Genomic DNA, 26,688 nt, shown 5'->3' with positions numbered 1-26,688 from the left:
GGTTTGAAACGCCAAAACCTCCGCACGTTCTGGGCTACGTTAAGGTGATAGCGCGTTTCCAGCGCGCTTTTTTCACTTGAATGCTTAATTCGTAACGCGCAGCAAAGGCGCGAGCGCCGGCAGCCGCCCGGCACGCACACGCGTGTGTGTGACCGTCCCCGTCGTCTCGTCCCGTCTTCTCCCCACCCCCCCCCCCCCGGGACGCCGCCGCGCTGCGGGGGCTTTGGGCGGCTTTTCTCCAGGTGGAGGCGGCGGTCCGGTTCTCCATCTGCCCGTGTTTCGCGCAGTCGGTAGCAGGGATGCCTCCCGCCATACGTAGCGCGCGTCGCTACGCACGTGTGTATCTCATTTGTACGCATCTTGCAGCCGCGTGTGGGCGCGCACCCCACCTACGGCGTGCGCGGAGCCCCTGATAACCGCATCTGCGCGTCCGCCGCTGCCTGCGTTTGTGGGTCGGTCTCCGCGCTGTGCCTAGAAACACACGGATCTTCCTACGTATTCGTGCATGCACGGGAGCGCAGAAACCCCAGAATAATACGTCATCTCGATTTCCCGTAAAGACGCGTGCAGATTAGCTGTCGAGAAAAAAAAAAAAAAAGTGTTGGAAATTTCTTGTTCATTCATAAATTATTTCGGTGTGTCAGCCTAGTTGAAATGGCGATTGGCTGCTCCTGCCTCCTGCCAACCCCTTAAGGATCCGATGTGAAATTAGTAGCAAGAAGGCATGTAATTGACCGAGTCACGTGTGCGCAGGGGGCCAGAAACGGAGCGAGAGCGAAGGGGAAAAATCAAAAGAGGGAAAGCACATTAGACCATGCGAGCTAAATTTGCGATCGTTCAAAATCAGGATGTTAGATTAATGCAGAAGACCACTTCGATCCACAGGGAAAGTTTTCATCTCACGAGTTTGGAGCAGAGGGCCCGTGGGGCAACATGGCCGAAGGTTAATTTTCTTTTTCTATTGTTTTACTATGATTTTCGCTCGCTCGCTCGCTCTCTCCCTCTCTCATCCCCCCCTTCCCCCACCCCCCTTTTAACCCAACTATGCATTACCCTTTTTTAGCAGCTCGCGCAAGGGGGCTTTCTCCAAACCCATTGTTACCCAGCTCAGAAACTGTTCCGTACCGCCCACACCGATTCACAACTTGAAAAGCTTTCAGGGGGCTATTGTTTGAATTGTTCCTGTTTGATTAAGCACAGTTGCAGTGGTGGGATGAGAAAACGGCCGTACACCTGTCCCAACTTTAATCGAAAGTTTATTCCAAGGAGGGATGGATACACGCTGGAAAATAGTGGTTTCGGCGCTGCATGTGCAATAACCAGTTGTGCAATCTACCCAATTTTGCTTATTCTCTCTCCTCCACCCCTCCTCGGCCGGCCTCCCCCCCTCGCCCCCCGGTCCTGCGCCTTGCGAGGAGAGACTAATTGGGCTGAGAATCTCTCTTGAGAAATGGGATCGGTCTTAAACCAGCAATATTCAAGTAAAGTATCGCGTTCCGTGCGGTAATGTGGCTGAAAGATGGAGTTAAATGGAAAAATACACGTATGTACAGAAACGTGGGCTGCCGTGGGCAAAGGGAGAGGGAGAGCCTCCGTACGCAGTGTTTCCTCTCTGTAACCTCCGGTGATTTTATTTTTTTACGTATTTTGGGGAGAAGGTGGTCTATTTTAGGATTTAGGAAGAAATAAGCTCTTTTCGCCGCTTGCTTTTCGAGTTTGTTTTGTTTGCCCTTTTTTTTTTTTTTTTTCCGGTTTCTTCAGTAGTAACTCCTTTATCCAGCGGCAAAAGGATGTTACCAGAATTTAACTCTTTGCTTTGCATCTTGTGTCCCCCCCCTTTCTTTTTCTTCCCCCTTCCCCCCCACCCCCCCGCCGCCTTTCCCTCTCCCTCAGCAGGGGCGAGTAAAGGTGGAGACGAGCCCGGGAAGTTGCCGGAGCAGGAAGAAGAGGAGGAATCCCAGGTTTTGCACGGAACCGGCCATTGCAAATGGTTCAATGTGAGAATGGGATTCGGGTTCATCTCCATGAGCAACCGAGAGGGAAGCCCCTTGGAGTCTCCGGTTGATGTCTTTGTACACCAAGTAAGACCCATTTTTGTCTGCCATCTCAGCCTGCCACATTTGGTTGAGCTCAGCGGGACTCCGGTTTCATGTGAAGAGAAGTAACCTATTTTTCCTAGGTATTTAGGTGCATCTGTAATTAAAAAGTTGCCTTAGGTAGTGGTTTCATTGGCAGAGTACAATTTGAGTAAATAAGGTCGTGAGATCGTGCTTAGTCGCTGTGGCCGGAGATTTGTGCAAAGGGATAATGTTTTTTCTTCGTATCTTCCTCCTTGGTTAGAAACGTTTGTGCTTTTTAAAATTTATTTTCAAACGCCGCACTTTTCAACAAGGTTTAGCATTTGTCACCAGACCGATCAGGAGCAGACAGCCTTTCCTTGGAAACCGATTAAAATTAAACTCGGAAAAGGACAAATAAATGTCGGTTTTCATTCGCGTATCATTTGAATACGATTTTAAACGCTTTTCTTGTAAACCTCGAATTGCTTTTTAAAAGCTCATCTGAGATTAGTTAGTGAAATTAAGACATAATTATAGTGTTATTTTGCAGTAATTCAGACCTGAGAGCGTCCCTGCGGTGATACACTGAAGCATGCATGTGGTTTGGTTGGTTGATTTTTAAATATTCTTTCCTGGGGTGGGGGGGGGGGGGGGGGAAGTAACGATTAAGGAATCAGACCAAAAGCAGCGTCTCTGTAAGGCTGTTCGGGAGAGAAGGGGCGTGTGGCCGTCGTTTTTCTTTCTAAGCACAGCAGCGTGAACGGTGTTCGGATTTTGAACGTGGAAGCTGGTATGAATGCCTTCACGCAAAGGAGTTTCACGTGCCAGATACGTACAAAATGATAAAGTTAAGGGAACTTTCCCCAGGATCGGTAACGTGGTTCGTGAAGAAGGAGCATGTGTTAGACCTTCCCTGGTCCTTCTGTTAGTCTCCAGTTGCAACAACGGTATTTTGAATGTCACCCGTCTTCCCTGAGGTCAGAGAACAGAAGAGCGGTATCAGGTAGAGAGACCATTTTGGGTTTGGCTAGGGCCATGTTAGGGAAGCAAAAAGGCATCTTAACTTTTTACGTGGTTGTCCATTTTCTATGACGTTTGCCATGACGGTGCAGGGGAGTGTTCCATGATTATATAGTGATTCCCTTTTAACGTTCCATTTGATGGCCCGGCCTTATTTTGTGGTTACTTTCATCAGGCTTTTTAAAAGCATACACCTTTCATAAGGTTAATAAAAAGGTGACTGAAACTATGGCATGTTGCCTTGCTCCTTGCGGTGGTGGATTTCTGATCTTGCTGTCTTATGTGTACCCTACGCCTAATCAGTATTAGCTGGTTGTGTTTGGAGTTAGGTACAAAGTGTAGAATCCAATTGTGAACTTACTAAATTCTTCCACTTCCTGCGTTGTACTGGCATATGAGGTGCCCCCCTCTTTGCTGCTGCTTTTTCTTTTTGGAACTGAATGAATGAAGTACTTATCAAAGAAGGAGCAGTCTTCCTCCTCTTTTTCCCCCTTTCTTCCTTTCTTTGTACCTTTTTAAGTTGTGAAATTGCTTTTTACCGTTCTATACATGTACTTTATAGATGAAACCTTTTTCTTCATCTAATTTTGTGTTAATACATGTCATCCTTTTTGCTTTTCAAATACTAGAAGACAAACATTTGAAGCATAGCAGTGTTGTTATTAAAAAAACGCATTTGGAAACAAAGATTCATAGAGCTGTGGAAATAGAGACGTGTTGAACTGCATGATAACATCATACATTTAAGTAATACTAGACAAGGTGTGCTGCTCCATAATGGAAAGTAATCATAGAAAATAATAAAAGCATGCGGTAAACTTGGAAGTTGCTACTCAGTTGTGTCCCCTAAAGGAGGGGTCAAGAAGGAAATGTTAGACATGTTTGTTTAATAATTACAATTTATCGATATCCTTAGGTTTCTAAGATGTATCACAGTGTAAAGTGCAGTGAAAAATAGCATGTTTCATTGCATGTAAACCATGCGCCTCAGTCATTTTGAGTATTACTTGGATAAATGTCTTACTGAGTGAATTTATTAGTGTTCTGCAATGGATTGCTCTTACAACAAAGAAAATACATTTCTCACCTTTTTGTTTCTGAGGAAGTCTAGGATATACATAAACTTCATGGTGACCTGAATCTTCTTTCCATCAGTCAAAAGCAGAATTTTTCTGTTTAATGTAATGGGGAGAAGCAGTATCTATTTTGTTTCCGAATACGTTTTAGATAATTTATATTGCTATATAGAATGCTTTGTGTTAGCTGACCGGTGGTAACAGTAGCAGCCAGAGCATAAAAATGTCTTTAAATCAGTAATGTTATTTAACAGTGCTGCTTGTACAACAGAGTCTGTTGCCTGAACAGTGACTGGACCCTATTCCTATTAGTTTTATTCATTTGAAAAATGTAATAATGTGAAAAGGCCTTTTCAAGGCAAAGATGTTAGTTTATTAATCTGTTGAAACAAAATATTGCTGTTCAAAACTGCTTTGAAAACACGTCATTTTTAAGTGCGTGCACATACTGTTGTGTGCATTCACTTGTTCTGCAATGTTTGTAGCTACTAGTATCAGTATTCAGAGGAATTTTCAGAAGAAAATATTCAGAGTATCAATATTCAGAGGAAAGAAGCTTCCATTTTATTTAGTCCATGTCCTGTCAAATCTAGCTTGAACTCTGCAACAAGACTTTTACTGCCTTATCTTACCTTTTCTTCGTGAGGTTATGCCCAGTTTATGAGATCTTGCAATGAGCAAAAACTTGCTGGGTGTCAAGTCAAAGATCCTGTAATAGTTTAAGCTCATTATACCTAGACTTTTGAGCTTGTAGTAAGAAATTTTGCTTTCTTCTTGGAGATCCCCCTTGCTTGTCTGCAGATTATAGTAATGTATTTCTAAAGTCACTGCTTCACTAATTGTATATATTGATATATTTTTAGAGGACCATGCTTTTGTTTGGACTTCTCTTCCCCATCACCCAATGAAAGTTCTGTTCATGTAACATCTGCAGGATTGAGTTTTTAACTCCATCTTTTAAGTCCTTCCTTCAGCACTAACCATTTTGATCTTCTCTGAACTACCTTCAGGTGGTTGTTACCCTTCTGGTAATGAGGTACCTAGAGCTAGATGCATTATTTAAGGTAGAAACGTGCATCTGTCTGTGTGTTTGTGTGTACACAATGTAAATAGCGTACACTTACAGACATCTACGCTCTTGTCCTTTTCTAGTTTCGGTCTGATACAGCTTACATCTTTAGGTCATGTGTTTGAGTCATTTAATGTCATGTAAATATTACAAGTCCTAAAAAGTATTTAATTTTTTGAAGACAAGCCATGTCCAATGCAGCAATGTGCCTAGTCCACTGTGTTTCTTTTACAAAAATAAAATGAAAAGAATAATAGCAATGTTAGTCCTGTGCAACTCTGCTAAATCCAAGAAATGTGCACCTTACTGGACTTGGCTCAGTATTGTCTTTGGGACCTTTAATAGGTTAGCATGGGATGAATAATACAGCTTGCTGCTCGTTTATGATGTGAATTCTGCACATAGTTACATGTGAACAGCTCTTGTTAAATTTTACTAAAAGGTCTATTTGTCAAAGGGCAAAACAGACTGGAGAGGTGAAGACAGTGAAACCTTTTGTGGTGCCCATGAAAAAAGGTCTTCATTGCCAAGAAGAGCTCAAGTTTTCATAAAATTGGAGAAAAGGATAATGATTGTTAACATATTTTTGCATGTTCAAAATTGTACACACAACTTAGATAAGTACAACTTTTTTGGATGCTGGCAGTAAGGCAAAAATGCTGCGGATTATTCTTTGCGCAGATTTTGTATGGACTGTGCTAGAAACATCTGTATTTTCCTTTGCTTAGCATAAAGCCCAGATGTTAAAGATGATAACAAAGGGTAGGGTGCTGGATGTAAACAGACACAATTAAATACATGTTTGTGAATATCAAGGGTTATAATGTTGTGTTCTGTTTCTGAGTAATGTGGTCTTTGAGGACGAGATGGATTGTTCCGTTCAGATGATGTTTGTTGGGACCTGTCTCTGTAGTCCAAACTTTTTACTGTGTTAAGGGATTAATAAAGGATTTCTGAGCTGGGACCTTAAACATGATCCTTCTTTGGGATCCTCTTTTATGAGATGGGGAGAGGAAGGAAGGGAGGAGCAGCATGCAGGAGTTGGTGTATTTTGTTTTCTCATTGAAGGGAACACGGTTGGTTTGAAATTTTATACTTTCATCTGAACTTTCTTACAGTTGCTGCAAGTCACTGTTATTACAAGATTTGATAAAAATGGAAGAGCGCCTTTTTTTTCTTTCACTCGGTCCTTCTGCACTATTGTTTGTATATTATAAATTTTGCCCTTATTGTCGCAAGTACCTATAACAAAAGGAGGGAAAATTACTGAGGCTAATCAGTTATGATTGTAAACAGAAGAATAAATGGAAAATTAGACATGTAAGCAGCATCAGAAAAGTTTTTCCCTTAATTTGACCCACCATCCTTTTTGATGATCAATGAGATGCCTATTCTTCAAATGCCTAGTACTTTAGCCACAGTTGAACAGCTTTTTCTAGGATGAAGCTGGGCATGGCAATGATACACTGAATGCTGGCTCTCTAATTTTGTGACACATGTGTGATCCGGTGCTTTCACAAGGATGCACTCATTCATTCATCTAGCACATCTTTTCAATTTCTGTGTTATTAGGAGCCTGTAAAAAACTACTTAATTGCTCAGGAGAACTGGAAGTTCTGGGCAAGCAAGTGGGATCAATATTACATTGCTCCTTACTGTAAAACATGACATAGCAATGCCCCTTTGAAGTACAGCAGTCTCCACACAGAGTATGCTATTAGAAATTCGTTGTCTTTGACTTCTGCTGGGGACCAGGCAAGCCCTATCCTAATCAAAACAAAAGTGGCTAGCAGGATTTAGAGAGGGAAGCTGAGGAAGGAAATGAATGGGGAGTAAACGTGTGGCTGAAGTGAGCATATGTATAGGAGATCCGGCAGAGATCAGACCTAAGCTAAAGTTGTCGGTGTCAACGTCTGCTCAGCAGCCTCAGTGTGTGTAGAATCTGTAATGGGTAGCTAACTGCTGGACATCCGGAGCCAGGCTTTGGCACCCACCCGTTGTGTTGGAGCATACAGAGAAAATGGACTTTAAATTATAGGGACGATAGATTTGTGGTGTGATGTGGAGCCTTGTTTGGGATTATTTATTTATTTATATATTTCGGCTACTAATTAGGCCCAGTCTTACGTTTCAAGTCCCACCTATGGACCCATGGACAGATGGCAAAATACTTCACTGAGAGCTTGACAGTTTAAGATGGTTGTCTGAAGAAACTTGTCATTTGGTATTTAAGTTATGGAGCCACCATCTGTGGAAATACCTTCTAGATTTCATCTATTTCCATCTAAATCCAACATTTTGGTGTATTTTTATCGATAGACATGTGTAGTACTTAAGTGAATGGCAAGTCCTATTAAACCTAAATGGTTTTGGATCAGATCAGATTTTGCTGAAGAAGTTTAAACATTAAATGTTGATGAGCAAAAATCACAAGCGGCCCAGAGACAGAGGCCTGCAACGGGACTATTTTGTCTTAAGAGCGATTGGCAGTCTTTGGCAGAGCAGTAAGTACACCGTTTTTCCAGAGCATGCTATCCTTCTTTCTCCAAGACTGAGGAAGTTGTGCACAGGGGTTGGGATACTGGAAGGAAGAGGATATTTTGTCTGGGGCACAAACATAAGATATCAAAGCAGATACATGAACCAAAGCTAAAAGGAAATGAATTGTCAAATTGGGAAAAATGTTGTTATTGTTGCTTGTCCTGGTTTGCAACTCCATTACTGAGGTACTAAGTATATCTGGACCCATCCAGAGATTTGTTTCAGACTCCTTACAAAGTATACTCCTATGTAAATATTGTTTAATTCGTCTTTCTTATGTAACCCCTCAGTAAAGACCTGTCATCTTTCCCCACTAGTTACCAACACAAGCAAAATTAGGCCCATGAGTTTCTACAAAGGTGTATAAAAGTGACTGTAAAGGCATAATTTAAGTCAGATCCTAGGAACCTAGAAACCGGAGGGTGAAGGCCATTTATGATGTTTCTTAAACGAACACAAAGAAATAAGGACATACCATTTACATTTTTCATTCCTTGGATTTAAGGGTGCTTTCCCCCCCGCTTTTGTTAAATTAGCTGAAAGTTATCATGACAGATAGGTATTATGTGATACTTAAGTCTTTCAAAGGAACAGTACTCAGGACAGGTTTGTACTAGCTTTCTCTTGCTGGATATCACTGGTGAAAGCAGTGAATCCTTAAATTGCTTCTACATCAGCAGAGTATCAGTAAACACCTCTGCATGGAAGGTAGGGAAGTGCTTCTGATTGCTCGAGCATATTTAGTGGGAGAAATTGGTGTCCAGCCCTTTCCTCAGATTATTCTGTCGGGTCCTCACTCTTACAATGGGGGGTTAACTCCTTGGGAGATGGCTAGAGGGAATTCCAGATCCCCACTCCAGAGATGGCTCAGCTGCTTGCGGAGCAGCTGTGGAAACTGCTGCAAGTTTTACAGTTAAGGAAAACTGGCATTGATTTTTATTTTTTTTCCCCCCCTAACATGCAAAGCTGTAACATGCAGCAGGTCAGCAGCTGCTCTGCAGGCAGCTGAGTTGGCTTTGCAGTAGCAGTCTGTTGAACAGGTGGAGGTTGAAACTCTTACAGCTACCCTTCTTGGTGGGCGTCCTACAGCCAAGATTTTACTTTTACATTTGGCAGCAGTGCTGCTGCTTAAGTAAGCTTCAAGAGCTTTTAAACCTCTCCCTGTTGGGCTAGCGTAAGTGCTGCTGAAGCTGAGTGGCAAACCCAGCTGGGGAAATTTTGGTTTTCATATCTTATTTTTATCATTTTTCATATCGGAGAAAACCCCATGATCACTACAAATAAGGGTGGGTAGTGTTGGCATCATGGAAGGGCAGCTAAGGATGCAAACAAGCAGGTGCCAGGGTGAGGTGAAGGTATAGGAAGGAAAGAGAGCTGGAAGCTGCTGTTGCAGAAATGTGAATGAAACTGCAGCCTCCTCTGGTGCAAAATAGAATACTGGTGTTACATTCAGATGGGGAGACAAAGTGTTTTCACAAGAAGAAAGACTTGAATGACTTTTCAAAAAAATGGGCACTCGTGGATATTGGAATGAGTACAAGCATCTGAGCTCTCCTTGAAAGTGGAATGTTTCAGGAGTCTTTTTAGGTCACACTTCAGTTTAATCTCTTATATTTCTGTTTTTCTTGTTTTATTGATTACAGTTAAGCTGTGGCATTGAAATGTATTGAATTGCAGTTTTAAACAAGCACTATTGATAAAACAAACCCCCCAAAATTAGGAGGATTTTTTGATCTGTGACAATAATGTGTGTTTCTTACTTCTACGGAACAGAAGTAAGTATATTTACAGGGCGTGTTCATAATAATTTGGATATATCTTTTTAGCAGATAGGTGAGAATTAGTGAAATTACTTGATAATCTGAAAAGTATAGCCCCCTAATTATTCCATATGCATAATTTTGAAAATTAAATAAATCAATACATTTGAGAAGTTATTTGTCTGAGAGTATGTAGAATATCTTTGTTCTATTATCAGTGCAGAGGCCAAGAAAGTCACACAGATACTTTCTATTCCAAAGTTCTAATCTAGTGCTAGAATTAGATTTTTTTGGAAGGAGGGAGGCTGAAAGGTTTGTTTTGGTTTTATTGGCATCATACGTTAGTATTTTCACGGGTTAAAATTGTTTAACAGGTAAAATCTGACTGGATCCATATGTTATCAATACTTGGAGTATGTGAATTTGTCTACGAAATCAAAGCGATATTCCACGACTCCTGCAGATCTTACAGTGCTCTGTTAGAAAACACTAATGTTGTTATTACATTCATAAGTGTGTGCTGCTCATGAACATAGCTGATAGTGGCTTTCCCATCAAAGATAATCTGTTCCCAGAGAGGCCCTCTTCTAATTAGTCATGGTAATTTATAGGTATGCAGTGCTGAGGGATTTTTTTTTTTTCTAGATTGCTTTTACTGTAATGCCACTTGAGGCTACTTTAACATTTGTGTTATAACTTTCTTTGTTTATGGTCATATAAATACATGCACCAAAATAATCCCTGGGCTGAAATTGAGAGTAACAGTGATAGCCCTTATATACGTTAAGTAGACTAGAATAAGCACAAACTTGTATTTTTTCCAAGTACAGGTGTCTTTAAAATCTCTTAATACCTCATGTGTGCTATAATTTAAAAAATGTTTTATTTCATTTTACAACTGTGTTTTGCAAGCTAGTAATCAAAATCTTGGTTGGTTTTATAAGCTATTTGTAATAATACAATCTTAGTGGAAATATGGGGTTTTAAAAAGCCTCTGCTGACCATGTGTAGTAATTTCTGAATATTCTTGTATTTCCAATATAATGAGTCTAAGAAATATGTAGAAGTTTTAGTATAGAATGTACCTAACAGATACAAGCTGACTTCTGTAGACTTTGGATTAGACCCCCAACTACTCCCTGTATTTAACAGATAGCTATTGTTATCTTACCCTGTTTAATAACCTGGCCTAAGACAGGTAGATTGCACATTTTGAGTATTAGCCATTGTTGACATTGAAGGGGAATTAGATAAAGAACTATTCACAAACGTCTTTGCTACCCTCTCCCAAAATAAATGATAAAATAATAATATATATTTGATAATGATAAAAACATCTTTAATGTTTTATTAAAAAAATAGTACATCAGGTGAATGGAAATTTGAGGATTATCTCAACAGTAAACAAAAACTTATCCTTAACATAATGAAACCATTACAACCCTTCTTTTCTTGTGGGTATTACAGAGCTGATGGGGCAAATTCTGCTCAATCTTCTCATGTGAAGTGGTCCCACTGACCTGTGAAACTTATTCAATAAACTGGACAGCATTAGGAGTGCATTTTAAGTGTCTTATAGCGAGTGTTCTCACTGGAAGTACGTAGTTCACATCCTTTTGGTTTTGAAAGTGTGTAAGTGTGCTTTTTGTCCTCAAAAACTTGTAAGGCCATATTATGATCTGATTTGTTCCCTGTACAGTACCTAAAATATAGAGTAGTAGACTAGGGTTTGGGTCAGTGCTACTTAATCAGGAGTTAACCTAAAATGATACAACTTAACATGATGTGTCAGCATGAACTTGACATTTATGTAACTTGTATATACCTTTCAGAATATCCTACTTGTTTTGTACTGTGAATATATGATATTTAATGTCTTACCCAAATTTGCCTGACCACTGATCTGCTCAGCTGCTTTGATGCAAAGGTCTTGGGCTGACAATGTTGTGGGTTTTTTCATCTTCCTGTTGAAAAATTGCTCAGTCCCAAATCATTCCCTCACAGGAGGCAAGAGTGGTAGAAGTGCTCCCAGTGTGACCGCTCACCATGGGTGCGCAGGCAGGTTCTCTTGAAGGGGAATGAAGTGCACCCTTGCAGCGAAAGGACCTTGGGATCTAGAGACAGTTGGGGCCACCTGTACAGGGCCCTTGATTTCTGGCAGGGGTAATAGGATGCGGTAGGTATCAGGAAAACTTCTGAAAAACTTTGTAACTACAGTATTGGGTATCTGTGTTCACAAGGGGAAGGATGGGAATCCTCCTGGCAGAGTCCTCCACCATGACTTGCCTTTTTCCTGGTACCGTGTGTTAGGGATGTAGAGATTCTACCCAGATACAAGGGAGCACTGACTTATGGGGGGGAGTAGCTGAAGCCCCCGTCCAGACAGGAGGAGGTGGACAGTTGACAGATTTGGAGGCATAAAATGGTCCTCAATTATTTGTAAATGCAGTTAGTAAAAAAGTTTCCATTTTGCCACAGTGTTTAACAGCTCTTCACTACAGTGAATAAATTCTTGTTTGGCTGTGCCAAACATGCTTGCTTTGTCTGCTTCAGTGTTTGATTTTGGGGGGGTTCTGTGTGTGTGCGTGCTAATTAAAGAAAGCATGTTACATTTGTTATAGCTGTTTTATATGAATCAAAATCACATTTGTTTAATGTTTTCACATAGCATGTTTTGCAAAAAGTGTTTAATGGATGGGAAGTGTAGGGTAGAAGTTAACCCTGGAAGTAATGCATGATTTCTTGTGTAGGAGTCTGGCTGTAGCGTGCACACTGATTTTAACTAACAGGACATTCAGCAGGGCATCCTGTTCATTGTGCGCTATTCTGGTTTAGAAACTGTTGCAACCTCGAAACAAAGATAAAAGGAAAATAATTTTTTAAAGCATTTTTAATTGGCTTCAAGAATTAGTGATAATTATCAAAGATAGATATTACTTGTAAGGTGGTTGATCTGAGTGTGAAGCAGATGCATGAATAAACAGTGTCAGAAATTAAGCTTCTTTATAGAGAACTTTGCATGTCACCATTGACTTTAAAGGACCAGGCACAAGGAGAGGACTGTGGGATTGAACTGTAGATGATAAGAGAGCAAAAGATTTTAAAGGTTTGTTGTCAAGATTAAAATCACATTCAGGATTTTCAGGCAGAAATACAGTGCCTCTGAAGATAAAATCTTTCCTTAAACTAATTGGAACAGGATTTTGTTAGTGTTGATTCATGCTTTTGTGAACACTTAATGCAGCAGTAAATACCACATCTTTTATTAAGGAGTGCTTCATTCTCCTGGACTGTAGTTTATCATCTACGCTAAGAAAGTAGGCTATCACATTCTCCTCTTAGCAATCCCCTTTTTTTTTTTTCCTCAAGAATTAAAAACAAATCTAAACATTCTAAAATCTGATCTATTAGATTTGAAAATATTTAAAATTATTTAAATTCAAAACATTCTGGTTGAGAAGGTTCCTTTAAATTTGATCTATGCCTCTGTTGTCTTCAGTAGAAATTAGCAGAGACTTTTGTAAAAAACAAAAATGCACTTTCCATTTTGTATAATGTCTTTGCATTTAATGACTACATAACATTCTTGTATGACAGCAAATACTTTTCATAATTAATCTGCAGTCTACTTTGAGCAACAAAATCTCTTTATGCTTAATAATGTAATTGGTTGGATTCAGTTTCCCCAAAGAATTTTTACATTCATCTTCATTAATTCATTTTCATTAAGCAATTCCATATTTTTTAAAATGGACGATTATTTTTATAATATAGTAGTTTCTTTTTTACTTACAATTATTGATAGTTTATTGGAAAGTGACAGTCCCTTCCATTCTTCTATGGGTTTATTGTTAATCTTTACGCAGATAGGACTTCTTCCTTGGATGATCATTTCTTTAACTGGTGACAACTGTGAATGGGCCACGATTAGACTGTTAATATGGCTACAGTTGAAGCACTATCCTTTTGCCAAAGATTAATTATTTTTAGTGTTCATTATTTGATAGTATAATCAATGTTTAGCATTTTCTATGATCGCCTACAGATAATACAGTTTTTTGATATGGGAATCAGTAATTGTTTTTAATTATCTATAAAGCAGTACTATGCTTTTGTAATTATAATTTGTTTTCCTTGTATCCATATGTAACTTAGAATTTATTCTCTTTTAATACTATGTCCATTACAAGGGAGCTAAACCACCACTGACCACAATAGGTGTAATGAAATGAACCTATAGGCTATTATGTTCTCCTGAGAAGTATTGAGGTAATTGGCATAAGATGCTTCATTTTGTTGTAATATTTCTGGTTTTAGGATGATGACTATAATTTATTTGTTGAATTCTGAAAAACTGGTAAACCTTATCTTAGTTTCTGTTTCTCCCTTTGTTTGATGTGCATTTTAATAGTACAGTATATTTTAGCTACACTTCAAGGACCAGATATTACTAAGAGATGAAATGTTGAGCCAGGTGAAATCAGTGAAATATTCATCAATAGGTGTGCTCAATTTCTCTCAAGTGTTTTTTCTGATAGTTTCGTTTGGGTGCTTAGATACTTAAAACAGAAAAGTTTGATTAAATAAAGGTAAGGGTGTGTGTGTGTATAAACTGTCATTTAGTGTACTTGTTTATTACATTTGTGAGTGCTGCACAATATTTGAAATGCTACAAAACTAATTATGTAACAGCATTATTTGTTTGAACTTCTCATACATGAATGTTCATCTAAATTTCTTGCAGTGCATTCAGTTGTACCATGTACCCTCAGAGAAATGTGACTCCTCTCTATTTACATCTTCAGTGGCAGAAAATACTCCATTGGCTTCCTTTGTTCATTTTAACCAGGGTCTTCATTAGTTTAAGGGTAGCTTTGCCATTTTGTGGACAAGTTTGAAATTCCTGGCATTTCAGGTCTGAAAGAGGACTAACTTGGCAGATGATTATTTACTGATAATATGCAAGATAATATGATAAAAATGTGTGCCAAACTATGGCTTTCTGCATTGAAGTTAACATGTAGAAAGTTCAGTAAGGTTTTTTTGTTGTTGTTGTTAAATTCCAAAGGTTTAACAAAGTTAACCTAAATTTTTAAGTCTTGCTAGCACGTTGTTCTTCTGGGCACACTCACATCTCATTGCCAATTATTTCAAGATGATGGACAAAAGAAGTAAATTATTTCCCTTTATTAAATCTGTATGGAAGTAAATTATCAAAAAATACAGGTACAAGCTAAATATGTATCAAAGATAGTAGGCTTGCTTCCTTTAAAAATTGGTTTGATTACACTACTGTAAAATAATTTTGTCACAATTAGACAAAATATTTTCTTGCCAAAAGACAGATGTTCAGATTTTGAAATGTCCAGTTTCCATGCATTGGACTAATTTTATAAAGAGCTTTCTGGTAACAATGTTGCTATTAAACTGTTACCATTTATAAAGCTACATAAAAGCATTAAGAAATTAAATTAGCAAAATTAATTTAGATATTATGTAAAAACACAACGAAATATTCATTATGAATTAATATGAGATCTCTTAAATACTTGCATACCAGCCTTGTTTTCATCTTCTACAGTGTTCATGCCTATTTCAGGAAATCTGTTTCACAATGTAGGTCAGTTTGGATTCTGCTGCATAAAGGAATGGCAGAGACTGATGCTAATTGTCACCTTGGTTTTTATATTTGTCAGTCCCCTTCTGGATCAGTGCATTGCAAATCCATATAATTAGTATCTAGAAGGGGCCAAAAGTAAAGATTCTGGGTCTTAATTTTTCCGCTTGCTGACAAGATTTGCCAGTCAGCTGTTGACTTCTTTGCTGCGCTACAGTTGGTGTGGTTGGAGGAAAACCTCTGGTCTTTATTTTTTTTTCATGTATAGATGTTGTATTTGTTGTATGTGCAGTTGGTAGTGCAGGTTGCTTTTAATATAGAGGTTGTCTTGGACTGCTCTGGTGATGAAGGGACTGTAGGGTAAGTGCGGTTAGTACTCCTCTTCACTTAAAACATGCATGAATGGGATCACTGAGAAATTTTTTTGGTGTTTTTCCTATGCCTGTTTTTATCTAAGATCACTGCGGACATAACAACAGCAAAACATTACCACTAATAGCGAACAAAACAGCTGACATCCTCTTCTCAGTTACAAATTTATAAAGGGTAGATTAATTGATTGGCTGATGTAAAGACAGGTTATTTAATTCTCCTCTTTTTCGTCCCAGTGGCAAAACAGGCTGGAAGACTGGGGGTTTTATATTTTTAACGTATCGGTATCGACCCATAACCGGTTTTAAGGCTTAGCTTAAAGAGTTTAGGTCGATGAATTTAGGTGGGCAGTTAGGTATTTGGAAGCGAGGCATGCCGCTGTTTTGGGGCCGGTCTGGGTTTGTTCCCCCCACACGCACACAGGGCAGCTACCCAGGGCCGCGGGCAGCGGCGGGGGCTCGGCGGCGGCGCTGAGGGGCCGGGGTGGGCAGGAGCCTCCTTAAGGGCGGCCGGGCCTGGCCCCCCCGCCGGCCGGCGCGGGAGGAATGCGCGGCCGCTCGGCTCCCGTTGCAGGCCCGGCCCGGCCCGGCCCGGGGAGCGGGGCTCAGGCCGCGCGCTGCCTGTCGCTTCCTTGGGCCCTCATAGCCTGGCTCTCCCCGGCGGTCAGCTACGGCCCAGGGAAGTGATTGATGCGAAAGATTCAAAGATGTTCGTTTTATTACTCTCTTAATATGGTTTAAATTGTTTTTTTTTTAAAGAAAAGTTAATTTAGCGCACAGTGCAGAACTGGGAACGCTGGTTAGTATCTTTGAGAATCGAAATAATGATAGATCAGGAGTAGCTTTGAGGGTCTGACCCGTTGGCGGGGGCCGTGCTTCTGAGGTCAATGGCTCCAGCGCTGCGCCCTGGCTCCTCAGCAATGAGCCACGTCCTCGCCACCCGCTGGAACGGCTACCGCCGCTTCCCGTCCTGGCGGGCCGATTTACCGCCAGCCACACAGCAAACGCAAATTAAAAGAACGGGCAAATAAACAGCAGCGCGCTCACGCGTGCTTCCATTTTTCCCGGAGGGTTAATGCTACGCGTGCCGGCGCTTAGGGCCGTGGTGGCGTACGTTTATACGGGGGCCTAGTGAAGGCGTAGACGCTTGGAAGCTGAGCCGGGGTTAAGGCGAGCGCCCAACACTTTGTTCTTGTCTCGGCACCCCAGGCAGGGCCGGGCCCGGCCCCCGGGACCAGCCGCCGCCCCGGGCCGGCAAGAAGCGCAGGGGCTGCCCACCAAGATGGCGGCGCCCCGGCCGGGCCCGGCGGAGGCCCCCCGCCCGCGGGCTCTCGTTACTGCGGGCCGCGGCCCTGGGCCGCTTCTCGGCCCGCAGGCCCCACCCCGGGAGGGCGGCAGGCGGCCGGTGCCACCCTTTGTTCTGCGGCCCCGGGGTCCTGCCCCTTCCCCCGCCCCAGCGGAGGAAGAGGCGGCGGCGGGAAGGGCGCCGCGAGGCGGCTGCCACACGTGGGCAGCCCGGTGGCGTGCTCGCGGCAGCGGCTGCGCCTCGACGCGCGCCGCCTCGCTTCCACCTTCCCTTCGAACGGGAGCGGAGGCCGTGTAACCCCGGAGGGGGTCTCCCTGCCCGCCCCCGCGCTGGCCCGCTGCGCCGCGGGGCTCGGCGGGACCCCGCCGGGGCGTCGGTCGGTCGGTCAGCCAGCCAGTCAGCCTCCGCGGGGCTCGGCGGGACGCCGCCTCTCCCGCCGGCGAGGCGGTCAGTCGGTCACCGACTGAGGAGGCCCGGGCCGGGGCGCGCCGCCAGCCCCTTCCCCGCCCTGGGAGCCCGCGCCGCCGGGAGCAAGGGCTCAGGCGTTACAGTGGGGGTTGGGGGGCTTGGAGGGGGTGGTCTTCTCCCCTTTCGCATTAAAAACGACTTTGAAAACAAATGCAGCCTTCTTTTAAGGAGTATGTGAAACCTGAGCTAAGTGTTGCATTTGTTGTTTGCTTCGTCGGTGTTTAGAGGTTTTTGAACGCTGGATGGAGAATTAAGTGTCGGTATGATAGAAAGTTAGGCGTTTGGTGATTTTTCTTAGACCTCTCAGAAGAGCTGGGCTTCCCCTCTTCACGATCAAGCAAAGCATGCTACTAAATAACATGCTGTGTGGAAGTAGTTGTATTCACAGAAATATCTGCAATTTTAAAGTGAATACATTTTTACGAACAACCAATATTTTTTCCTAAACTTGTTAGAACGTTTACGTGGCCTGTTTCCCTTGGTGCTTACTATTTCTCTTTAACTTCTGAGTGTTGTAATGTGACAACACAAAGAAAGGCTTTGCAAAATATTCAGTAGAATTATCTGCTTGTGTTTGTTTTGAAGGAGAAGATAGTCCTCCATGCTAAAAAGTCATTCAAAAAGATTAATGAGTGTAGGATTCCGATCTTGCAAACACTTGTTCTTTAAAGTAAGAACTATTCATGTAAATAAACGTTTCAAGATTAGGACCTTAAATATGCAACTTTTATAACTTCACCCCTAAAAATGGTCTTCTGCTTTAGACTGGCCTTGGGCAAAGTTCCACATGGACTCAATGGATATTTTTTTGACTTGTGTAAGAACTATAGTTTCTTTGCTTTAAAATATTTTTTTTTAATTGAGGAAAGGTTTGGTAGTCTGGTGGTTTTTGTTTTCTTTTTAAAATAATAATAAAAAATCTATACTATAAGAAATACACATTTCTACTACAACTGCAGTTCTGCTGCAAAGGAAATAGCTTAATTCCATCTATGTGGGCGAGTTGTATAAAACTGTTCTACAAGTTCTCTGATTGTAGCTTATAACTTAGAAAAAAACCCTATTTTTCTATTATTTTTTTTACATTTGAAAATACAAAATGTGCTTTTAGGCTGTGAGTGGTGTGTAACGATTCACTACTCTGGGACGGTCTCCTGTGGGATGAGTTTGGTGTAATTCCATTGACTTTGATACAATTGTGTCAGCTGCCCCTTCCTACCTAATCAGCATCCAGCTCACTGGAATCTCATTGTTTTTTCTGATAACATTTTTACTTGCAAACGATTTTTTTTTAAATGCATATCTTGTGAAGGGAATTTGCACTGATAGAACCCTAAACTTGCTTTGGCTTTTTCAAAATAAAATAATGCAGGGATTAAAGTCTACCTTACTTGTATTGCTAGCTTCAAATAGGTGACCTGTGCTTTTTTTTAAGTGTTTGTCAAGCAGAAGTATTTCACATTTCAAACACAGATAACTTTGTCTCAGGTTGATTAATTAATGTGTGCTGTTGGGCTGTGGATTTTCGATTAAGCATAGCATTGTTTTACAAAATGTACAGGGTTTTTACTGTACATGTCAGATAATTGGAAAATTTCAATGCTTCCACTGGGGCTGGCAACTTATTTTAACCTTCTCTATTAATGTTGAAGGAAGAAATGTTTGCTGAAGATGTGGTACCACTCTAGGTTTCTTTTTTGTTTTGTTTTCTTTTTCCTAGACAAAATCCTTGCTTGTTATAACCCTGCAGTTTCATTATTGCCTTAAGCCACCTAACTGTAGACTTTTGCTAGAAGAGGCAACCCCCCCCCCCACCCCTGCCTCCACCCTGGCCACATGTTTCCAACCAGACTCCTGTGTCAATTCTGTTGCCTTGTAGCAGGAATTACAATCCCTTGCTGTTTTGAGCTGAGAACTAGTAACTTATTTTGTATGTTCGGGTTTCATTTGTGTGAGTGAGCTCCCAGGGCTTTAGTTTTGCTACATGAAAATTGGAGCTAACTTGAGGAAAGCAGTGGAATGGTGCAGCCTGAGGAAGTGCAGAATACGACCGCTCCGTTTGGCGTCAGGACGGTGGTAGAGTGTAATTTTTGAGAAACTGAGCCAAAATAAAATGGAAGGTCTTGTTCCCTGAACTTCTCTTTGGTCTCATTCATTTAGCTCACTAGCTAGGAAAAAGTGGCAGAGCAAGACTTTGCACAACTGCACAGTTGTAGAACCTCCATCCTTGTTGGCGTATGCTCACTGTGACTGCACCTTGTACCAGTCCCATGCTTGGTCTGGCATTCACTTCCTTAGAAAGAGATGTTAACAGTCCAGTCCTGCAAAAAGTAGATGTGTTTATTTTTGTAACTTTAAAAAAAAAATAGAAATATTCAGGAGTGAGTTTCCCATTGCCATTGGTGACATTTAATTTGTGACTGCCCTGCTGGTATAACTGAGCGCTCTCTTTTGCCCGCCACATGTTTTACTTAATATTACAGGAGGATCATGTTAAGCTACCTTGAAGAGTCTCCATGATTTAAAGTTTCTTAGCAGACCCTACGTAATGTATATTAGCTGAACTCAGTGGCTACTTTGACTAAGATTCAGGGTCAACCTGAATCAAATAAGCCATAAACAGCTTCTCTCCTGGTGCCTAAGCTCTGCTTCTAAACAGGCTGTAGCAGTAATTTTTGTTTAAGGACACTCGAAAAATATTTTCACAGGTATAAACCACTGAAGTGTCCTGAATGAACTGAGAAATGTTTTTAAATAAATACTTCTTCTAGTGCATGTGTTCATCATTCATGGAATTTGTTCAGTGCTGCAAAGCCCTGGTTACCTGTGCCATACCTACAGATTTAAGAAGTCACTTGGATTTCATTGGACTTGGCTGATGATGATTGAGGTCCCAAACTGAGCTCTGTGCAGGACTCCCTTGTGTGGCAAGTTGATGGACGGGCTCTCAATTTGAGAGCAGGTAGGACTGAATTCTGTCTGTGCAGGGTCAGTGAAATTACGCCGGGTGCTGTATACGCATAACCTGGGCAGATTTAGTAGATAAATTGAAAATGTTGAGGTCTAGTTGCTGCTAGTTTAACATAAAGGCAGAAGGACGTTGTAGTTAATGAAAAGCAAGAGTGATTATCTTGAAATTGTTTATTGGCACAAGTTGTGCTGTGGCTGGCTAAGGTGCACCATGCTACAGATAGAGCATGTTGCAACTGTACGTTAAAGTGCACCCCTCTCCCCGAGGGGTGTTCGGTGAGGAGGTAATACAGGTGTACATCAATTGAAGGAGCCTTCAATTTCTGGCAGGGGTGAGTAGCCTGGGGCAGCTGAGCATGGGCAGAGTAGGAGTACAAGAGATCTGCCAGCTCTACAGGGTGCTGCAGACAGTCTCTGCTGGGCAGGGTCAGTGTGGTTTGGGAGGAACTGCTGCATGTGTCTGTTTTTAATTGAGAAAAAAGTATGTCCTGAAATTTTGGGGAATATTTCTCTTATACAGATAGATTGCTACTGATGAATGGAGCCTATCCAGTAGCAAAGCTCTGTGTTTAATAATATTTGATCAGGACCCTCACAGTAAAGTTGTTTTCATATATAAAATGCTGCTTTTCATGTATATAAAATTTTCATATATAAAATCTGCTTTGTTTGTAAATGCAACTAGGTATTTCTTTTGAAAAGAAAAATTGCCGAATGCCACTAAAAAATTCTGCTCAACTGCAATGTGTAACTATGAGGAAATCATTACACTTCTCTGTAACCTTCATTTATTGCACAGATTAATGGTTGATTAAAGTAATTTGGCACTTTCTCCTGCAAACGATAATATGTGCGCCTTGTGCACTGATATTACATAAATGCTTTAAGTGGATCATGAATGTACATGGTTGCCTTAATATAAGACTGACCAAAGTAGGTATGTCTGTTCCTGGCACACAGATAAGGATGAGGAGGATATCAAAATTATGTATATTATAACAAATTGTATTATTTGGCATATTATTCTAGCAAAGACTGAGGTGAACAAAATACCATTTATCTCTATTTGTAGGGTGCTCTTTGGATCATTATTGATTTACAAATTTCAGGTAGTTGTAAGTTACCACAGTGGCATTAACAATAAGCAATTTATCTTTTTTTTTCAGTGGTTGGGGGAGGGTATGTTGCAAACAAATGGAAAATTTAATGTAAGAAAGTACAAACTGCATGTGAGAAAATATGTTTTAAAGTATTACCTGTGAAGGTAATATTTTAAAAACTTAGGACTATAAAATGTAACTTTAATTTCCATTTTAAAGGTATGTGCATAGCACAGGATTTTCTTAAAATTTATTTTACCAAATGAAACAATATATACCTTTTCCGAGCAAAAATATATAAATCTCTAATTTCACAAAGAGGGAACTTTATAAAGTGTTTTCTCTCCCATCAGCTTAGCATTTGCGGACCAGCATATCACCATAAACTCCTGATTTCTTTACAAATAGGATATAACCTATAGTAAGTAAGTAAGTGCAGAATTGCCCCTGGAAATCTGGGGAGGTTAACCAAGGGAGAGTTTTTCTTTAACACCTTTTTTTAATTCTCAAGCAGTGATAAGGAAACACTACTTCAGTAGAGCTGAGCAAAATGCAGGGTATGCTGTAGGCATTTCTGCTGGCTTTCCTTCATCTTCTGCGGGTGCCCCTCCTCCATTTTGTTTTCCTTTTCACAGGTTTTCTGGTTGTGCTCTCTCTTGACCCCACTGTGTGAGCTTGTAGCTACACAGGACACTGGTAAGATCAGAGAATGCCAGTGTTGGACTAAAATGTGAGTGCACGAGTCAGGAGAAAGACAGCAAAAGGAAAGTGAACCTCTACCATTTTATCTATAAAATAATGCTGTAGGCTTAAGCCACAGTTTGAGGTTTTGTACAGATTGTTCAACATTTAATGTTGAAAGATAGAATAGCTATTTCTAAAAAATTCCTAAACAGATTTCGTTAAGATCTTTCTTCCCACTGTGATTTGTTATCATGATGCAGAAAAAAAGAATAGTTAAAAGCACTCTCGCTCTGTAAAGGCAAGCAAGCTCCAAATAGAATGATTATTTCCTTTCCGGTTTTCTGTGTTTCAAACAAGTTTCCCTAAGATAAACCCTTGAAAACCATGTGACACAATTTAAATATTATAATTTTTATATTTGTAAAATGAATACCTTGAATTTATTCCTAAGAAATTACATCTCTAATCTGTGCATAAATATACTTTTTCATTCAGATGTTGACCTTAGTGTTTTGTAATAATGATATATTAAAACTGTACATTAACATATTTAACCTATTTCTTGGCATTGGTGTTCTGGGTTCAGCGTTCTGTAGAACGGTTTATTCATTTACAGAATATAAGCAGAGAATACTTGTACTTTTGTGATACAGTATGCTTATACCTGGCTAGTTGAGTAGAAGATGAAGCTACTTAAATGTGTTTCAGAAAATGCTTCTTTAAAAAAACATAAGAAACCTACATTCCTCTTGTCCTATGTCTCTGAAGTCATATCCATCTTTAGTTTGATTTTCATCTTTCCTTTGATGGGATTTTAGCACTACCACGTGTTAACCATGGCATACACCTGAACACCGGGGAATGTATTCTGTAGTCAGATCACATTTCCATGTTTATCAGTCACGATTCCCCACGTACAATGAGGGGAGGCATTCACAAGTTTTGTGACATAGGTACAGTATCTGATTATAGAATCTCCTGAATATTGTGTTCAGTGACTTTAAACAGTCTTTAAGACAAAAATAAATGTTGCGTTATTTTGCTGTTTTTCTGTACTTGTGGGTCTGCTTTTTACATGTCTGACTATGGATTCAGTTTCTTGGCAACTGCTGATCCTATTAAAAAGTTGTGCAGAGATTTCTGTCATGATCCAAAGAGGAGAGAGGGCCACTGCTGAGCTGTGCTCACCGATACCAGGGTACAGCTTCTTGCTTAAATTAAGGCACGGGCCAGCCAAACATAATTGCTGCTAACACCTGCCTGATCAGTAGCAGAAAGTCTCCCTTATTAACCAAACCAGTATTATTCTCTTTGTGGCCTTTAGGAATGCATCTAGTGATAAATAAACCAGAGTCAGGAGCCAGCTGAGGCAGTGGAGTGTGATCCTCTGTGATGTGGGAGAGATAGCATGTTCCCTATAATTTTTTTTTTCCTCCCCACAGCAACTGCTACTGCATCTGTCGTATCTGGCTGAAGGGTGCGTGCCCGGTGGTGTCGCTCTGCACTCTGTCTTTTGGGAGTGCAGCAGAGATGGGGAAGGACAGGATTTTGCCAGGTGGATGCTAAATTATGCTGTGCCACCTTGCTTCAGAGCCAAGGAATGATGCCTGAGCTGTTTAATTAGCAACACGTATGTAGCGTGAGACATGGAGGGAAGGAGAGGCAGGAGAGACTTTGAAATGGGTGCATATGTGGCTGCCAGCAGATGTAGTCAGGAGCCAATGAATCACAATGTTGTGGTAATGGCAAAATTTTTGTAGCCCACACAGTTTTGTTGATTTTTTATTGTTTGTTTATTCATTGTCTCCACCTTTCTGTTTAATAATATCAGATTGCAAACATGGGTGTTTTTGTTCCCTTTCTAAAAGAATTAGGAGATAGTAGATTTTAGAAGATGAGAGGCCCTACAGTGGGTAGGTAAACCCACACAGGGGATAGTTTGTATCTAGTTAAGTTGAGCTTTGCAGTAGATCTACCCAGCGCAAGTGGGATGTAGGCATGTGGCAGCAGCGTGGTTTCGGGTTGGCTTGAACCACAGGTGAAAGTGTCCTGAGCTGCATACTGTTTAATGTGATTGAGTGAAGTACTTGTGCCATGTGGGAGGTAACAGCAATTCACTAAGCACACGTGCAAATGCCATGTGTGGATGCACTGACTCATGTTAATGTAATTACCTCATTGTAATTGAGTTAAGTACAATTGATTTAACAGTAGTGAAGATGAGCCCACAGTTAGTCTAAAACGTGAGTTCATATTTGATTGTCAGGGTTACTGATTTCTGCAGGAGGCTGAAATTTTTCTTCATAATACAGTGAAGGAAGAATGTACTTAATTTCAGCCATATCTACAGTCTGAGTGGAACTTACCCAGGATGGTAGCTTTCATTTCCTTGCATGTATTTTCCAAATACTGTGTGAGCTATGGATAATACACCTTTTGCAGAGTGGGAGGGATCAGCTGCTTGTGCACAGCACCATTTTATTTCATTAGCGGTTCTGTAGGCTGAGTTCCGATACTGAGGTAGAAATATCTTTTCTTGTCACTTAATGGCTTGGGGGGGGGGAATCTCATGGCAATAGTCTTTAAAGCCCTGTGGTTCACAGCTCTGCAAGCCCGATCTTTTCTCAGAAATGTTTTTCATTTCTGCTTTATATTAGTTCCCAGTTACTAAGAAGCTCAGCTGTTTACCCAGATTTACTTCAAGAGTAGTTGCTATCTATAATTCAGTATGTTAGCATTTACTAATCCATGGTTTTGGAGGCAATGGATGTGTGAAGATGACATGAAAGGGGTTGAAAAAAGTTAGTATTTTGATGGGCTAATGAGCTTATCAGATATGCATTGTATAGATTTGGCATATTATGTTACTACAAACAGATTAACTTCCCAGCGAAGTAGTTTTTTCACTTTGAAAAATTTTTCCTTTTTGTGTAGAGGTCTGCACTGGTCTTTGTAGTTATTGATAGAAAAGTTTTGTCACAAATTCCAAATTTTCCGTGAAGAGTTCATCTGTGTCCCTCTGAGTCCTGACTGTAGTGCGTGACTACTTTAATGAAACCTCCCACAAAGAAAAGTATTTTGAAATTAGTGTTATTTACTAAACTTCATTTATCTCTTAAAGGTTTAGGTGATTGGTACTCTCGGGGTCTGATCTGACATCACAGTTCAGCCCATTTAGGTTAACTGCATCGGAAGGAGCAGTCTTACCTGCTTTGCTCTTTCTGTGCTGACCCAGGCTCCAGCATGAGTCAGTTCAGCAAGCCAAACCTGTTTTAAAAAACAGACCACCACCACCCTTTTTTACAGAATTAATTTTGTGCTGGCATTGCTGCCTAAACTCGTGATGACTCAGATGAATGCCAAACCTGGTACACGGGGTGGAGGAAGGAATCTGCATCTGCAGCTGGAAAGAGCAAAGGGAGCTGCTCCCTCTTCCCAAAAAGGTCACAATTTAAATGAAAAATTACTTTAAAGGGTTTATATGAGTAATTCTAACATTTTAATTTTGTTCTCATTCCAGAAATACCTAGTTTCTGAAAATAGGATACTCTGTATGTATCAACTTAGCGGTATCCCTATCCCTGTCTCTGTCCATGCATATTCTTGGCAATTTAGTAAGATATTGTAGATCCAAGCTGCTGTTTAAAGAGCCAGGTATTTTTTATTTTACAAACAGTTAATCTGTAGTGGTTTGGTTTGTTGGTTTATTTTGTTTGTAGGAATCAAAATGTCATATTTGGCAAAAACAACTTGCCTGGATAGCTTCTCTTGTTAAGTGAAATGGAGTAGAAGACAACAGGGACAAAACCAAAATATTACATACAATTGTGAGTACAGTTTGTTACAGCATAAAACATAATTAGTATATGTTATGAATCTAAGCACATTATGAAGCATATCACCATTTCTTTATTAGAAATTCCAGTTAAGCCCTGAAGTTGAAGCGTGTTAGGGAAGCTAAAAATATTCCTGATATTTGGATAGTGTATGACTGAGTCAGAAGGTTTTCAAGACTTGGGGGCAGGCTGTAACAGAAATGATGCAGTGTTAGTATTTGATATAGAAAAAGGAACACAGAACAGATGCAACCAATGTTTTTATATATAACAGGTCATTAATAATGCATCGTGGTGGGTGAGAGTTTTTCAAATTTCAGAAAAACACCATTGATGGCCATCTATCTAGTAGTGATACTTTAAACTCTAAGACTTGGTGAGTTTTACCGTGGTTTGAAGCAGGAAGCATTTTCACCAGTAAAAAACTTATTCCTATGCAGTCAAGGGCTTGGACACTTACGGTTGTTCAAACATCAGTAACTGTAATTGAGAGCAAGCCTTGCCTAAACAAAGATTCAGGCAAAACCAATTTTTCTGCTTTTATGTCTTATTCTTGGGGGGAGCGGAAAACCAAGGGGACCAGAGCAGGGAGGGGGACTCTCTATGTTGAAATAAACTAGTAACATTTGTAGTGCGAACAACCCAGACCTCCAGCAGGCAAGCTCTTTTAACAATACTCAAAACGCTGTCCTCTTAGCAAAATTTTTGCTCCCAATACAGGGAAGCATCATGTGTTACAAGCACTGAGGCAAGCTGCTTTGCTAGTCTGAGCTGGCCTTTCCAGGGCTGAAGCCTTGACCCAGCTGCCTC

The 26,688-nt window shown here is 40.7% G+C and overlaps 1 protein-coding gene across 7 annotated transcripts in view; it reads left to right on the top strand.

Annotated features, from left to right (window-relative positions):
- Positions 1–464: 464 nt before the first annotated feature.
- LIN28B (lin-28 homolog B) overlaps positions 465–26,688 on the top strand; it is an 88,416-nt gene continuing 62,192 nt past the window's right edge. Inside the window, exons 1-2 of one of the 7 annotated variants that reach the window (XM_064447547.1) lie at positions 465–943; positions 1,894–2,081. In XM_064447547.1, the coding sequence (XP_064303617.1) occupies positions 934–943; positions 1,894–2,081 (198 nt within the window). In that variant the 5' untranslated portion in view covers positions 465–933. The other 6 variants (XM_064447548.1, XM_064447546.1, XM_064447545.1 and 3 more) reach the window with 6 other exon arrangements.

The sequence above is a fragment of the Phalacrocorax carbo genome, chromosome 3 (assembly GCF_963921805.1).
Source record: "Phalacrocorax carbo chromosome 3, bPhaCar2.1, whole genome shotgun sequence".
NCBI lineage: Eukaryota > Metazoa > Chordata > Aves > Suliformes > Phalacrocoracidae > Phalacrocorax > Phalacrocorax carbo.
Note: the sequence above shows the minus strand (reverse complement) of the source record. Positions and strands in the feature narration are given on the sequence as shown.